The 16,037-nt window shown below is 46.2% G+C and overlaps 1 protein-coding gene across 5 annotated transcripts in view; it reads left to right on the top strand.

Moving 5' to 3' along the window:
• The window catches only part of NPAS2 (neuronal PAS domain protein 2), a 176,650-nt gene that overhangs the window by 108,005 nt on the left and 52,608 nt on the right, over nucleotides 1–16,037 (top strand). For all 5 annotated transcript variants that reach the window (XM_003309165.5, XM_003309166.6, XM_016949124.4 and 2 more), the window contains exons 4-5: nucleotides 4,790–4,881; nucleotides 9,613–9,702. In XM_003309165.5, the coding sequence (XP_003309213.1) occupies nucleotides 4,790–4,881; nucleotides 9,613–9,702 (182 nt within the window). The remainder of the gene's footprint in view (nucleotides 1–4,789; nucleotides 4,882–9,612; nucleotides 9,703–16,037) is intronic.

Raw genomic sequence — 16,037 nt, 5'->3', positions numbered from 1 at the left:
ATGTGACAGTGATGATATATCCTCATATTCTTTTTTCCAAAGCTGCCCAGGAGAGAGTAAAGAACATGTTAATTGCTTTTGTTAAAAGTCAGGAAAGACCAATCAAGCAGGATTGGAACGAAGTGTTACAGCAGTATTTGATTGCCCTGATAATTTAATCAAATGGTTATATTTCCTAAATAATGATTTAGCCAAGTGAAATAGCAGGTTGGTTTGATTGCCAAGATATTTTGTGCAAATTACTCAAACTAGGTCATTGCCACCGAGAAGCAGGACAGCTGTTAAATAGGACAGCTGGGATCAAGTTCATCGGCCTGACATTTATGCCGGGCTCTGTCCACTGTGGAATTACAGAATTGTCGAATCTGGGCCCTGGAAAGGATAAGTCAGCAGAAATGCAGCCTCCAAATACCGGGAGAGCCTGCTTCAGCTCGCCTTTTTCATAAGATGAAGGCCTGCTCCGCACAACCCGCTTAAACACAATGAGGATCATGCCAGGATCTCACTCATCTCTGTGATTTCATATTCAAAATAAAGCAGAAAATTCATGGTACGTTTTTTGGGGAAGTAGAGTTGTTGGAGCAAAACTTGGATTAAAGCAAAAAACAAAGCAATCACTTTCCTTTACTTGCAGTCCAAATGGACATGAACTCTGCAGGCACCTGCAACAGAGTAGAGAATACTGACCGTCAGCATCTATTCAGGGCTTGCTATGAGCTGGGCAGTATTCTAAGAGCTCTACCTACAGGAACTCCTCTACATAGAGCTCCTCTTCATGGCAGCACTTTCTTTTGGGAGACAGAGTCTTGGTCTGTCACCCAGGCTAGAGTGCAGTGGTGCAATTTCAGCTTACTGCAGCCTCCACCTCCCAGGTTCAAGCGGTTCTCCTGCCTTAGCTTCCCAAGTAGCTGGGATTACAGACACGTGCCACCACACCTGGCTAATTTTTTGTATTTTTAGTGAAGACGGGGTTTTGCCACTTTGGCCAGCCTGGTCTCGAACTCCTGGCCTCAAGTGATCTGCCCACCTTGGCCTCCCAAAGTGCTGGGATCACAGACGTGAGCCACTGCACCCGGCCCATGGCAGCACTTTGAGTTAGTTCCATTGCACAGATGAGACACACAAGGTCAAGTCACTCATCCAAGTCAGACAGCCAGGAAAATGTGGAATCTAAGCCCAGCAGCCTGTCTCCAGAGCCCAACCTTTTAGCACTACACTCTATGGCTGCTCCACAAGGGGTGATCTACAGGGCTTCTTGTGGCTATTTATATCACAGCTGCACTCCAGCTGTTCATGAGTGTGTCCATTTAGACTGCTGGTTCTCAACCTTGTGTGCACATTTGAATCACCTGAAGAGCTTTTGAAAAATACATATTACCAGGTAACCCCCCACAGACCAATATGTCATGATCTCTAGGGGTGGGACCACAATGGGATACCAGCTTGCAAGAGAAGATTGTTCACTTTTCAGGAGTTTTGCAAGCCAGTTGACATCAAGTTGGTAGCTTGAAATCAGCCATGGTAGGCGTATTTACACCACAGAAAGGGGCAAACACTGCAAATCAGGGCTGTTTATTGTAGAGGGTGGAGAGCCTTTCACCAGCAGATGGCTAGGTAAGGCCCAGGCATCAGCATTTTTAAGGCCCCCAGGTGATTCCGGTGTGCAGTGAGGGTTAAGAACTATGAATTTCAACATGCTTCCTGCCGTCATGCTGAAGGGAGACCACATGATAAGTAAGGAAAGATGATTAGGTCCAAGTAATTATTATTTAGCTCTTTCCCTAATAATCTTTCAGCATTGCTATTTTCTCAGCTTCGGAAATGAATTTTAATCCTGAACTGTACACTTATTCTCTCTGAAGTAATCCAAATCAAAATGAGAATCTGATCATGATTCTTTGTAGCAAAATTTTGTAACAGTAGCTATTATAAGAGAGAAATCCCTAAAGTCTGTAAATAGCAGGACATATTGGACATCCTTATCTACATCCATCTAGATGTTCTAGTGGGTCAGGCTGGCCTACACATTATCCTCTTCCTGAGTGAGTCTCAAGCTGACTTAATGAAATTTTCTCCTAACATTAAATCCCATTCCTCATTCACACTTCTTTAATGTGTCTGTCTTCATGGATGGAAGGTGAGGTGGGGAGAGCTGTAGAACAAGGAGAAATTTCCCTATTGAACAGGGTAATATTTACCCAGGACAGCTGTGGAATTTCTGCTCCATTTTCCAGGCTTTTATTTGACCACATACATCCCAAACATATACTGCTTATTATTCAGATATACCAGGAGCAGTCGGGAGTTGAGCACTCTAGGAAATGGGTACAAGTGATATCAGAGTAGAATTTGGGGGGTTGGCTCTTAATCACAATGTTTTCCTACAAAAATGGCTCTCAGGTGGTTTTGTTTCCCTTGAAATTTGGAAACCACTTTGACCATAACACTGAATTTTACTTCCCAGTGTAACATTTTTTCCTCGATTCGAGACACCATATCTAACATATTTTTTTAATATGCTATGAAATGAACCTTAACTTCCAAGGAGTCTAATTCAGTTGTTGAAATACAAAGTGAATGAGATGGCTGCTTTCAGTGTTATTATGCTAGCGTTGACAAAATACCCAGTCATACAGAATGATCTAAAAATTACTTAAGTTAAAGAAATGGGTATTTCATTTTCCTTCACCATTAAGTTGAATGGATCTCTATTTAAATGAAATTTGGGCTGCCATAAAGACTCTTCTGCTAGAAAAACAGTTAGTCTATAGTTTGATCCTAGTGGTCAAAAGAGTCTCACAGATGAGTGTGCATATTGGGGAGAAGAGGAAAGGCATTTATGGGGTTAAATATTATAGCACATCTTCAGTCCCTGTCTTTTCTAAGTGGTCGAACTGTGGCAACCATCTGTTTGAAGAACTGGGAGTTGCACCCTCTCTTCCTTGCCTCAGCCAGCACCACAGAATGGATTCTGACCCACGATGTGCATGTAGCACCTGCCTCTGCTTCCCATGCTGCATTCCACCATGTGCATATGAGGCCCGACACTGGACGTTTCCCCACAGCGCAGCCCTCCCTCCAGGGGCCCTCTCAGTGTCGTTGGCTGCCTGACCACCAGCACGGTTTCCTCTCCTGGGTTTCTTCTCCTGGGTTTCTTCAGTGTTCTATTACCAAAGGCTCATAGCAGCTCTTTTCTGCCCCTTTAAACTCACAAAGACAAAAATCCAATTTTGTATAACAGCAGCAGCAACTCGTTCTTTCTGACATCTCGAAGGAAGGAATCTTCCTGGTGGAGACGAGCACTGCTGGGAACATTGGGTTTTGGAACAAGTGGAGGTTTACAGGGTGACGCGCATAACTCAGCTCTTTTTTTTTTTTTTTTTTTGACACGGAGTCTTGCTCTGTCACCCAGGCTGGAGTGTGGTGGCGCGATCTTGGCTCGCTGCAAGCTCTGCCTCCTGGATTCATGCCATTCTCCTGCCTCAGCCTCCCGAGGAGCTGGGACTACAGGAGCCCGCCACCACTCCCAGCTAATATTTTGTATTTTTATAGAGACGGGGTTTCACCATTAGCCAGGATGGTCTCGATCTCCTGACCTCGTGATCTGCCCATCTCGGCCTCCCAAAGTGCTGGGATTACAGGCGTGAGCCACCGCGCCCGGCCATAACTCAGCTCTTTACATCTTTTGTTCATGAGTAGCTGCTGCATTCACTCAGATTCATTCATTCAAATGGCAGAATGCATTCCTCATGCGCCACGTAAGAGAGATGATCAAAAACACAGGCACAAAGGAGAGAGCCTTGAAATCTTTCTCCTGGCTTAAAGTTGATGGATTATCTGCCTGGACCATATGCATTCTCCAGGAAGTTGTTAAACAGGTTAGTTTTATTCTCTGAGCTATGAGTCTTATGTTCTTACATTTTTCCTAGCACCAAGGAAATAATCTCTGAAGAAACCTCTTACTACGTGAAATGGAGCAAAATGTTGGCTTAAGATGGAGGATAAACTGAAGGAAAAACAAACATATTTGATATTACATTTGAGCCACCTATAATTATCTTATCAGAAATAATTCAATAATAGAACAAAACATTCTTTAAAAATGCAGAAGAACTAAAATATTTAAGGAGCCCCTTGTAGGCCAATGACTATTTGAATTTACAAATCCGCATAATGTCTTCAGTACAAGGCAGTTCTGTGAAATGGATAAACTATAGATTAACCCCAAAAAGTTTTGAGAAGAGTACATTCTGTGTATGTATATAGCACGCTGTATTTCAGTAATGGAAATGCTGAAAAATATGGTACATTCTGTATAACACAGTGGGTTATTTTCCACACGCCTAAGGTGTTTCTGGAATTTTTAAAATCCCACGTCTGTGAAGTGTTTTGCTTCACCTGGGCCATGAAGAAGCCACTTATGAAGGTGTCACACCATCCCAGTGTTTGTTCCTGTTGCCTTCGTAGGTGGTAACTACCTAATTCCAACTGTTGACGATGGAGTTCGTCATGTAGACATTCAGGGCCATGGTACCACCTGCAAGGGCAGGCACCACAGCCATAGAGAAGGTGGGGGATGCACCTCCCTAAAGCCTCATTAAGGGAGGTGAGAACATCCGAAGCTCCCAGTCCTTGGAAATCAGGGTAACATATTTCCTTCTGCTGGCTTCTTAAATTAAACTACACAGAAGTTTACACAAAATTACATAGAAGTAACATGTGCTTCATTTGTTAATTCCAATTTCTAGGTGCCATTGAATATAAAGGCTTATTTGTGTCTCTTTTCTAGAAGTCTCAGCGCAAACGGAAATCTGTGACATTCAGCAAGACTGGAAGCCTTCATTCCTCAGTAATGAAGAATTCACCCAGCTGATGTTGGAGGTGAAATGCACTTTCAAAATAGCTTAAACAGTTGCCAGTTAAAATGTCGCTACTTGTTGCAGATAAGTCCCTGTACCCAAAGGAAACTACTGTTCTTGATCCTGGGAAGACTTGACTTTGAAACAGATACCTCCCTGAGGCTCTCTGCCTGCTGTTGCCTATGGGCCGTGTCAACAAGAATCCCAAAATTGAATGTGGTCACGTGTTTTCACTACAGTGACCACAGGATGAGCCCCTTGATGGTGTCACAACCAGAGGACACCTTGCTGGGGAGCCAGGAAGGGTGGGTTCGAGGTAGGTAGAGAGAGGAGAAGGACAGAGGGAAGATGAATCAGCTTGCACTGTCATTTGACTCAGAGAGTCTTCTCTTTAGACTGCTATGATTATACATTTTTTGCCTTAGTAGAAACACGTTTTGAAATTAAAAGTTGTCTTTTTAAAATATGCTTTGAACTTGAACTCATGTTACATCCACATGGCATACGGATATCAGCCCCAGGGATCCCGTGCCTCCCCATCCAGCTCATGCCCTTTCTGTGCTGAGTGAGATACTCATGTTCCTCCCTCTGGGTCAGAGGCCCCATACTCATCTATAGGGCCGTATTTGTGAAAACCTGGCTGATCTGAATGAGTCCCCTTCCTCAACATCATGTATTTGTATATGGGTGAAACTCCTCAATGCAGATAAGCATAAGCCTCTACAGAAACAACTGCCAACGTGCTGTGGCTTCTCACCTGGGGATAAGTTTTGGAGTATATGGATATGGCAGTGGGTCAGAGAAAGCTCCAGGCATGACATATCCACGCCCACAACCAAGAGGAGGCAAACTGGGACAGATGAGCTCAGCAAAAGGAAGTTAGACGCTGGCTGTGACCAGTGGTTCCTGGCAGGGTGTTTGGAGAGTGGTTTCTGGGGATAAATCTTTCTCTCTCATATCTTATGTGCCTATATAAGACTGATGTAAACTTCAATTTACATAGATTAACTTGCAGAAAACAGAAAGTACTGGAGTAAGAAAATGCCAGAATGAAGATGTCCAAATATTATGAAATGTAAACGCATTAATGAACATTTGCATAAGATGAAAGATACTTAAATCTACATGTGAACTATATTTAAAGAAAATACAGAACTTTCTGCAGAAGCAATGCATTTTTAAGTATGTTAAATTTAAAGCAGCTTGTGAAATGTTGAATTAATGTATCATTATGCTAATTTACATAAATCGATTTATCTTTTAATTCTTATGGAAAAGTAGTTAAAACACATAACCCTATAGCAGCAGCCTTTTTTTAAGAGCCTGTAGCACAACCTTTTTTTTTTTTCCCAGTGAGTTTCAAACTATCAAAAGTATTTGAGGAAATAGGGCTTTTGTAAAGTTAAAAATGAATAAATTTCGGGGCTAGAAGACGGGACTGAGATTCAGGAGACTGGAATTTCTAGACAAGGAAGATTGATATTTGTATAGTCTTTATGCACTTTCCCTTGCTCCCGGTGTAGACTCCTAGAAGCCGGTGGAAAGGAAATCATGCTAGATGAATGAATTGGATCTGAAATTAAGCCTGCACAACCAGCAGGCCTTCTGGGTGAATGGCAGCTGTGAGTGGTCTGGAAAGTCCACCAACTAGTACTGTTGACCCTGACTGTGTCAGGCTTCTCTTCCAACCTGTTGCTCTTCAGTAGACACAGACCTAGTGCTGAGTGACTGGAGCCTTCTAGCATCTCCTCCCTGGTGGCCTGAGCCCCAGCTGTGGTTGGGGGAGATGGGGAGCTCCCACGGTGATGTCACCATTGTCCAGTGCAACCTTCCCATAGCATGGGTCTCTCTCCAGCTGCCCATCTCTCTGTTTTTTTCAGAGCCATTTCAGAGACTGTGAAGAATCCAGGTGCCATGTCTTAGTGGCCAGGATGTTCCCTTTCTAAAATGAGGACAGAGCCCAGGAGATAACCCATCATGTCCCTAGGGAACTGCTAATGCCCTCCAGATGTGACTCCCGTCTTCTTCCCTCTTCTCTCTAAGAGGCACAAAACCAGACTCCAGGAGGACTCACATAGCTGTGAAGTTTGAAAAAACAAAATTGACCTGGCTGCAGACCAGCCAAGCTGGTAAAGTATCAGCTGGCAAAGACTGTGGCTACCAGCATTGGAGCAGTTGCACTCAAAAGGAGCCAAAGTGCCTGTGGCCTGCGGAATAGGGAGCTTGTGGAATTTCTGAATTTTAATCAGAAAAGCAATCTCTTCTCTTAGCCCAGAGGTTGTCCCAAAGAACACAAGAAATGTTCCATCTGATTCAGGAATTCGCAGAAAGGGAAGGTTTCATTTCCCTCTAATGTGTGGCGGTTAGAAAATTCTGGGCCATTATGGCACCTTTGGAAACACCCCAGTCAAAATCACCCTTCCATGGATAGGGGCACAGCACTTTGCAATCACTTGCTGTTGAATCCCTTTCGGATGCTACTGATGGGACTTCCAGAACCACAGCGAGCTTTCTTAAAGCAATGACTCAGTGCAGTTCTCATAGAGTTGATGGAAATGCCAATGAGCTGATGGAAGTTATCTCCCGTCTATAAATACCTTCAGCTTTTTAACACCCGCTTGCTTTAGACATTCAGGAGGGACATGGGCTCACTGTGCAAGACGATTTGCACTGCCCTTGCTTTTCCCAGCTTTCCAATCTGCTTTTTCCAGAAAAGTCTCACTGATGTCATCAACAGTGCCCTTACCCCTTAAAAAAATTCACCTCCTAGAGGGCTTCATAGATGACTTTAAAACATTTTTAGAAAAATACCTGGGAAGGAAAAGTTACTGGGATGTACCTCTTCGTTTACTGTAACTCAAATCTAACCCAGCATTTCTCAATCTTGCACTGTGGTCATTTTGGACCTGGTAGTTCTTCGTCGTGGGGACTCTCCTGCATATTACAGGATGTTTGGCAGCACTAGATGCCAAAGTCACCCACTCCAGTGGTGACAATCAAAAATGCCTCCAGACATTACCAAAATTGCCCCCAGTTGAGAACCACTGATGTCATCCAAGAGGATGAGGTCCATTTAAGAAACGTACTTGAATCTGTTTTTCAGTCTAAATCCTACCAGCTGTCAGTGTAAAATAATAAATGAGTCTAGTGTTAATTTTCCTGGTGAAAAGAACTCCTTCCCCTTTCGGCATGGTATAAAGGTGCCCTTCATGCACTGCTCGTGGCCTCTTCCGGGTTCCCGCTGCCATGCACGTCAGCCACACCCTCCTAACGTGAAGGAATGAATTGTCCACACAGATTCTCAGACATCACGTGACTATCTAGTTGAGAGCATGCAACATGTTTCCAGAGCTTTCTAAGCACATATTTCACTTTTTTTCCTAAGCAGAAAAATGTCCAGATTCGGGGAAGATAGTCAAAGAAAAAGTCAGTGAACCGACAGTGACAGGTTTCCAGTAAAAGTCTCCCTGAGCTATTATTCCCTTAAAGACTTGCTTTCTGGAGAGGTAGGCTTCATTTCTAGTCTCCTCCCCCTCACTGGCACACCCTAGACAGCCAGTTGCCACTGTGATCCTATTCTCTGCTGAATTATGTCGTCTTTATTTTAGAAATCAACTATCAGATACATATTGTGAAAGCATTGCAAGCATCCACACAAAAATAAATCCCAATAAACAATCTAAAACCAGCAAAAGTGGCCGGGTGCAGTGGCTCACACCTGTAATCCCAGCACATTGGGAGGCTGAGGCAGATGGATCACTTGAGGACAGGAGTTCAAGACCAGCCTGGCCAATATGGTGAAACCCTGTCTCTACTAAAAATACAAAAATTAGCTGGGCCTGGTGGCATGTGCCTGTAATCCCAGCTACTCGGGACACTGAGGCAGGAGAATCGCTTGAACCTGGGAAGCAGAGGTGGCAGTGAGCCGAGATCATGCCACTGCACTCCAGCCTGGGTGACAGTGATAATCCATCTCAAAAAAAAAACAAAAAAACAAAAAAACCATGAGCAAAAGTGTCTGCTTTATGAGAAAGCATTGCCCACCTTCAACCTGTTATATCACAAGCACCCAGGACAGTGTGCCCAGCATAGAGTAGGCACTCAGTAGAGACTGTCAAATGCATGGATTTTTCAGACATTCTGAAATGCTTATGGATCCAGTTGAGTTACGCAACCCCCACACCCACCCAGCCCTGTAGAGTAATGTGAATGTTCTTTACAAACAGTCCCTTCAGTGGGCATTTCTCTTGTGGCAATGAATGTGAGCAGAGGCCTGCCTTGGCCAACAGGCACACTTTCTGTTTTTAATGCATCTGTCAGGTCTGATATCTTTATCAGGGCAAATGTTTACCATTGAACTCAAAGTGATGGCAGGGGTAGGGAGATGGGAACCATAAACTATGGCTGATGTTTTCTAATGGCAAGGGTGGTATTTCTGAATCAGGCTAATAATATGCTTATCATTAAACCTACTTAGGGAATTTCCATGGCTAAATGTTATTTGATTATGCCACTAGGTCACATTTTTCACCGATCCTGTAGTGCTTTTGCAAACGCTTTTTCTGGGCCAGACACATTCTCTGTAAGAAGCTGTCCTCTGTGGAAGGCCAAGAAGTGCCGTGAGGTTATTCATGGAAATATTCTGAGGATTATAAAACAAAGCCAGTGTCCTAAAATAGTGTCCTCTGCTTCAGTGACATGCTCCTCCATAAACGCATTGCTAAGGAGCTTTCAAATGTTGCATTTTCCACAGGCATTAGATGGCTTCATTATCGCAGTGACAACAGACGGCAGCATCATCTATGTCTCTGACAGTATCACGCCTCTCCTTGGGCATTTACCGGTGAGTTTCCACTCCAATGGCCTTTACCGGTTCACGTTATCATGTTTCTGTTGAGAATCATTAGATCTCAGATGGAAGGTGGTGCAGGTGTCAGGGGGCTGCAGGTGAGAAGGGGGTGGAGAGTAAAGGACTGCTGAGTTTTGGGGACAGGACCAGGCCGAGGTCAAGGTCCCAGGAGCCTTCCAGGAAAAGGGCAGATGCAGGCGTGTGCCATCCTGGAACAGGCAAGGCCTGGAGTGGGAGCTGTGGCTACAGATTCTTTTTCTGGGTCAGAAATGGGGACTGATGAGAGAGTCACAGCACTGTTAGTGGAGCTCAGAGCCATCATGGAGGCTGACAGACATCCAGGGTCACCTGACAGCTGATCAAGGGAGAGGACAACAGATGGCTTGGGTTGAAACATGGTTTGGGGCTTACTTGGGACATGTCTGAGGTTGCAAGTGGGTAGCAACACTTAGTGGTGGTAAGGGTTTGGCAGCAGGGCCGGTTCCTGGGGGTTGAACTGCTCTGGGAAGACTGATGTCTTGGAAGACCTTGGGGAGTGAGGAGTATCTGGGTGGACCAGGAGAGGGTCGGCTTTGCATTCCAGAAGTGCACGATGGAAGCTCCAAGGTGGCAGAAGGGGCTGTGGTATGGTCACAGGCCCTGACAGATGTCCCTCCCCACTCTTTCCCTCCTTTCCTTCCCTTCTTATCCCCTCCTCCCTCCCTCCCTCCTTCCCTCCCTCCCCCATTTCCTTCCTCCCTCGCTCCCTCCCTCCCTCCTCTCTGCATAAGCCTTGCTGGCTCTCTGGTAACCCCCGACACAGGATGAAGGGACTCACGGGTCTGCACCTGGCTGGTGGAGGACCCACCGTTGAGGCTCCCTCATGGGCATCTGGCCAGGCTTCCATCTCCTGCCACACCATTGCCTGTTCCTGTTCCTAGGCGGCAGCTTCGATCTGCACACAGCATCATTGTGAATGACAGCTGTACCAGGAGCAGCACGTGTGATGGACAAGAAAAAAATGTCCTCTCTCCGCTCTTCTCCCGATGAGCCCAGCCAAAACCTTCCCCACCACCCCCCACCCCTGCTTATCCATGGATGGGCGGCCAGTTTATGTGACGAAAAGAGGAAGGCTTGCCCTGGGTTCACACATAGGAAAGCTTGGGCCAGGATGATGCTGGAGGACCGCGGTTCCCTCTCCTTAGCTGCCCCTGCCCAGGGAACACCGTGGCCTTGTTCCATGGGCAGCTTCCATCTGCCTTGGGGTGATGAGCCCAGCTCTGCTGACGGCCCAGGGCTCCACATCATCCTGGGTCATACCTTTCCCTGGAAGCCACTCCCTTATCCCACCATTAGTGCAAATGATGCTGTGTGCAGATCGAAGCCGCTGCCTACATTTTTCTTTGCATTCACTGAGCCGTGGCCCACAAAAGCATTTTTTATGTTGCTAAGCGGATGCCTTCCCAATAGGCCCTAAACTAACCTAATCTGTCTCCCCTTTGTGTTCCAGCCCATTTCCTAAAACGAGGGTGCATCAGGCTGGTGGTGGGGAGCTGGGGGGCTCTCTCCTCTTGATAGCCATCAGAAGTGGCTCATCCTCACTCGGCCTGAAGGAGGAAGCTGAGGGTGCAGCTGCACCTTGATTTTCATCTCTGGCCAGGAAGCTAGTGATGGGGCTGACACCATGAATACAGAAGTGATCCCCATCATCACCCCAGAGAAGCTGGGCTGATCTGAGGGTGTCTGAGGACAGAAGAGGAGCTGGGGTATTCTTTGGAGGGTGCTTGTGTTTTGTATTGAATGGCAGGGGCTCGGCAGTGGTAGGCACTGACCGAAAGCAACCACACGTGGCCTGCTTATTGACCTGGGAATGAGAGACAGGAGCCAGAACTGTTTGGGTAAACAGGATTTGCACTGTTCTGCTTTATGCTCTTGTAATTATCTGATGACCCAGTTGCTGTACGTGGCAGACGGGACTTAGAAAGTAAGAGGGAAATTCATCTGACTTGAAATTATGGAGCAATTTAGGACCACTTTCATAAATTATTTTCTAACTCTACAAGGGCCAGAAATGACCCGACTCTAATTTATCAATGTTGGACCCACTTGAATGCAAACTAAGACTCTGTATATATACCCATGCCCAGACACATACAGTGAGTCAGCCCTCAACTCCCTGGTGCAGGTGAGCCTGGGCCAGGCAGTCCCCAAATTTAACTGCAATTTACTTTCAGCTTTCATTATCCAGTTTTCACCAGGATCTTCCTTTGCAAGTGGGTAGGCAAAGGCTGCTGAGGATGGAAACTTCCCTGGTGCAATCAGCATACAGCTGGTTGGGCAGAGGAGCGGATCTGGGAGTCAGACCTCTATGACTTCCACTATGGGGAAGAAGCCCCAGCGGCCCAGGCAGTGAGAGGCACAGCGGGGCTTACCCCAGGGGTAGCTGACTGCAGAACCCAGGCTGGTCACCAGTCTGCTCTGGTGTCTTTCTGATGCCCAGGATTTGGGTCATAATTTAGGAATTCTGATTTTGGTTTGGTTTACTTAGATGCATACTTAACTATTAAATATCACTCCTTGTGAGCCCCGGTCCTTTCCACAGATGATGCAACATTTCAAAACTTGTGAGGTTGTCTTTCCTTTTGCAATTTTGTTGAGAGATTTTACCCATTAAACCTTGGGTGACTAACACTGAGCACTTACAATGTAGCAGGCACCATTAAGAGTCACTCACATGCGTTAATATGTGTAGGCGCATAGAACCGTGCCTGGCCCAGAGCGAGGCTGTTTTATATTTGCTCTCCTCATCCTTATGGATCCTATGAAGTACATAGTTACCCAGTTCACAGATGATGAAACTGAGGCACAGAGAGATTGAATAATTTACCCAAGGTTCCACAGCCAGACAGTGAAGAGCTGGGATTTGAACTCAGGCACTTTGGCTCCAGAGCTTGGTGCTTAACCACTCCTCAGAATCCTATACGGGACACAGTAAAGCTGAATGTTCTCAGGGTGTGGGGCTCAGAAAGGGAGAATGAGGAGCTGAGAGGTGGTGGTCGGTCCTCGAGGAAGAGGCGGCTCTTGAGGTGGAGGTCGGGACACAGGGTAGCCAGGGGGCAGGAGGCTGTGGGCCCCAGCAGCAACGCCCCTCTTGGTGTCAGGCCAAGCACAGGCTGGCCTGCTGGGGTCCCCTCCCATGCCCCCTGTGTGACTGGGGATTGGAGAGCCATTGTAAGGGGGATGAGAGCAGCCAGAATTCCTTCCCACTTCTCAGGCTGTGGGGCTTCAAGTCTCTCTCTGTTTCCTTCACACTGCCAACATCTCAGATGTAACAGAAGCTCATGCGATAGATTTTCGTACAGCAATTTCTGATGAAATAGCCTAGAACTTTCTTTACCAAATTGGCAGAGAAAAAAGAATAAAATAGCTGAAAGTGAAAGTGATTTTAAGATGAGAACTGGCAGGCGCGGTGGCTCACGCCTGTAATCTCTGCACTTTGGGAGACTGAGCTGGGTGGATCACTTGAGGTCAGGAGTCCAAGACTAGCCTAGGTAACTCAGCAACACCCGTCTCTACAAAAAATCCAAAAATTGGTCAGGTGTGGTGGCGCATGCCTGTAGTCTTAGCTACTTGAGAGGCTGAGGTGGGAGAATCGCTTGAGCCTGGGAGGAGGAGGTTGCAGTGAGCCAAGATCACGCCACTGCACCTCAGCCAGGGTGACAGAGTGAGACCTGGCTCAAAAAAAAAATAACAATAATAATGAGAATTGTTCAGCAGTGGCAGCACCAGCACATTTTGGTGTCTAGAATTGACACAGGCAAGGAACATGAGCAAGACAGACGTGCATACAATGGAGGCCAAGGGCTCACGGGAGCCTCTGGAATGAAAACCTTGCGGGAGAGATCCAAGGGGCATGAGTCACGTGCCTTGGACAGAATGGGGAAAGAGTACGGCTGAGGCAGAACCAAATGAGAGACCAAAAGTAGGCATAATCTGTGTTTCCTGTTTGGGCTTTTATTTGACGTTTTGAAAGTTAGCTTCCTGGGTTACTTTCTGATTTGTTCCTAGATGCAGTGTTGCCTAATGAGCTGGATCGTGCTAAGCTCTTAAGGCAGACATCATATCCCCAGCCCTGAACATTTGCCATGTGCCTAAGTGTTCATTGAACGAGGGACTGAATTCATAACTGGGGTTATGAGCAACTGCAAGCAGCTTGGCACGGGTGGGGAGTGCCTTGGATGTGAGAACTATGTGCATGGATAACCCTACCTTCCCCAAAGAAAACAAGGCACAAGTGTTCATAAAACTGGAGAAATCTGCAGGCCAGAAAATACTTCTGTATCATGCTGGCTCGCCAGGTACAAGCCCCAGCGAGAAGAAAATACAAGACCAGAATGGGATATGGAGCCAAGTTCCTGTGGCAGGGGCACAGCAGGAGGAGATCCCAGGAAAGGAAAGCCAAAGCCCCTGGCCTGTGTTAACACAAAACACAGCAGCAAGGCCAAGGCCATGAGACACCTTTTCAGGAAGCATCCCTCTGCCCTTCCCACCCCACCCTGCCCTCACCTGCTGGAAGCTCCCACCTGATTGATCCACATCATTTTGTCAGAGGTGTCTCCGGGTCGGAGCAGAGCCCTGACAGGTGCAGCTGCAGCTTAGAGTTGATCATGGATTAAAAGATTCCAGGCCTCTAGTTAGATTTTTTTAATGCCTTTTGATTTTTATATGCCATAAATACAGATGTGTGTATAAAACATATGTTCAGTATTAAATTGACCAAGTGAACATACATGCAGCTGTCACTGAGGTGAGCAAATAGAACACGGCTGGGACCACAGAAGCTCCTGTCTGCCCCTTTTTCATCACACCCCCACCTTCCACTTGGAGGCAACCATTTTCCTGACTTTTAAGGTCATTGTTTGCTTGTTTTCCTTTGTAGTTTCACCAACTTTGACTTCACTGCTAAACTCTTTAGTATCGCCTTTTGTTTCACTGTGTGTAAATGGAATCATTGAAAATGGACTCTTGTGACTTCTCCTTTTGCTCAACATCGTTTGTGCTTCGCATCTGCCTCACACTGGCAGATGTAGCTGCTGTGGGCTCTTCTTATTGCTGGGTGTGTTCCATCGTAGGAATGTGCTGCAGTTCCTGCATTCATCCCAGTTAGGGATTCTTGGAAGGTGCTTCCATGAACATCCTGTAGTGTTTCCTGATGAACGTTTGCAAGCATCCCTGGAGAACTGACTAGATGTAGAATGGCTGGGTTGAGGGAAGTTCTGCCTCCACCTTTACTAAGTAACACCAGAATGATGCCATAGCGGTGGCACCAGTTTGCCCTGCACCAGCAAGGTGGAGACGTCGCAGTGCTGTGGCATCAGAACTTGGCATTGTCAGACTTCTTGTTTTTGTCAGTCTGGTACATGAAGGTGTCTCATGGAGTTGTACTTTGCTTTTCTCTCGATTACCAATGAGATTGAGTGTCTCTTTATATGTTTGTCAACCATTTAGATTTCATCTTTTCCGAATTACTTGCTCAGGTGTTTGGACATCCTCTTTGATTGGGTTTTTTCTTGCAATTGTGAGTAGGCTTTCTTTCCACGATCTGGACACAAGTTGTGGGCAGGTATTGTTTTAATTGCCTCTCATTCACCCCACCCTGGGGTAATGCGGATGTCTGAACACTCCACAGCTGACACTGGATGAGGCCAACAGCAGTTAATTAGTCACAGATACTCACAGCCCAGATGAGGACCACACAGGGCCACAGGGGGCTGCACGTGGGAAAAGAGTGAACCAGCAGGGGCTATGGGAAGCAGGCTATGCAGTAAGAAGAGGGTGAGGTGGCCCCTGGTTCCCACAGGAGGACATGATTGACATGTTTGAATAATTCCACAACCTGCTACTCAGGGATGAGCAGAAACTGTACCTGTCCCCGTGATAAGAGCAGGGGGCTTGGCTGGGGGACCTCATCCATGGGTCTGTGTGGGGAGGGAACCTGCAGTTAGGCCATTTGAGGCCCTTCCAATTTTACCAGATGCCGAGGCAGCATATAATTTAGAACCTTAATTTTGGGCCATACCACAGACGTATGTGTTGCAAATATCCTCTCTCACTTTGTGGCTTACCTTTCCCCCTTTTTTAGGGCATTTTGATGAACAGAGATTCTTTCTGTATAATTGGTACCTTTTATATCTCAATTAATTCTTACTATTACAAAGTCAAAGCCGTTCTCTACACTACCTTCTGAAAGCTTAACCATATGGCCGTTAGTTTGACTTTGAATCTAAACTGAATCTAAGTGGATCAAATATGCCTCCAACTTCCTGGACCTTCAGGGAGACCAAGGCCCC

The sequence above is a fragment of the Pan troglodytes genome, chromosome 12 (genome assembly GCF_028858775.2).
Source record: "Pan troglodytes isolate AG18354 chromosome 12, NHGRI_mPanTro3-v2.0_pri, whole genome shotgun sequence".
NCBI lineage: Eukaryota > Metazoa > Chordata > Mammalia > Primates > Hominidae > Pan > Pan troglodytes.
This window is presented reverse-complemented; position numbering and strand designations above follow the sequence as displayed.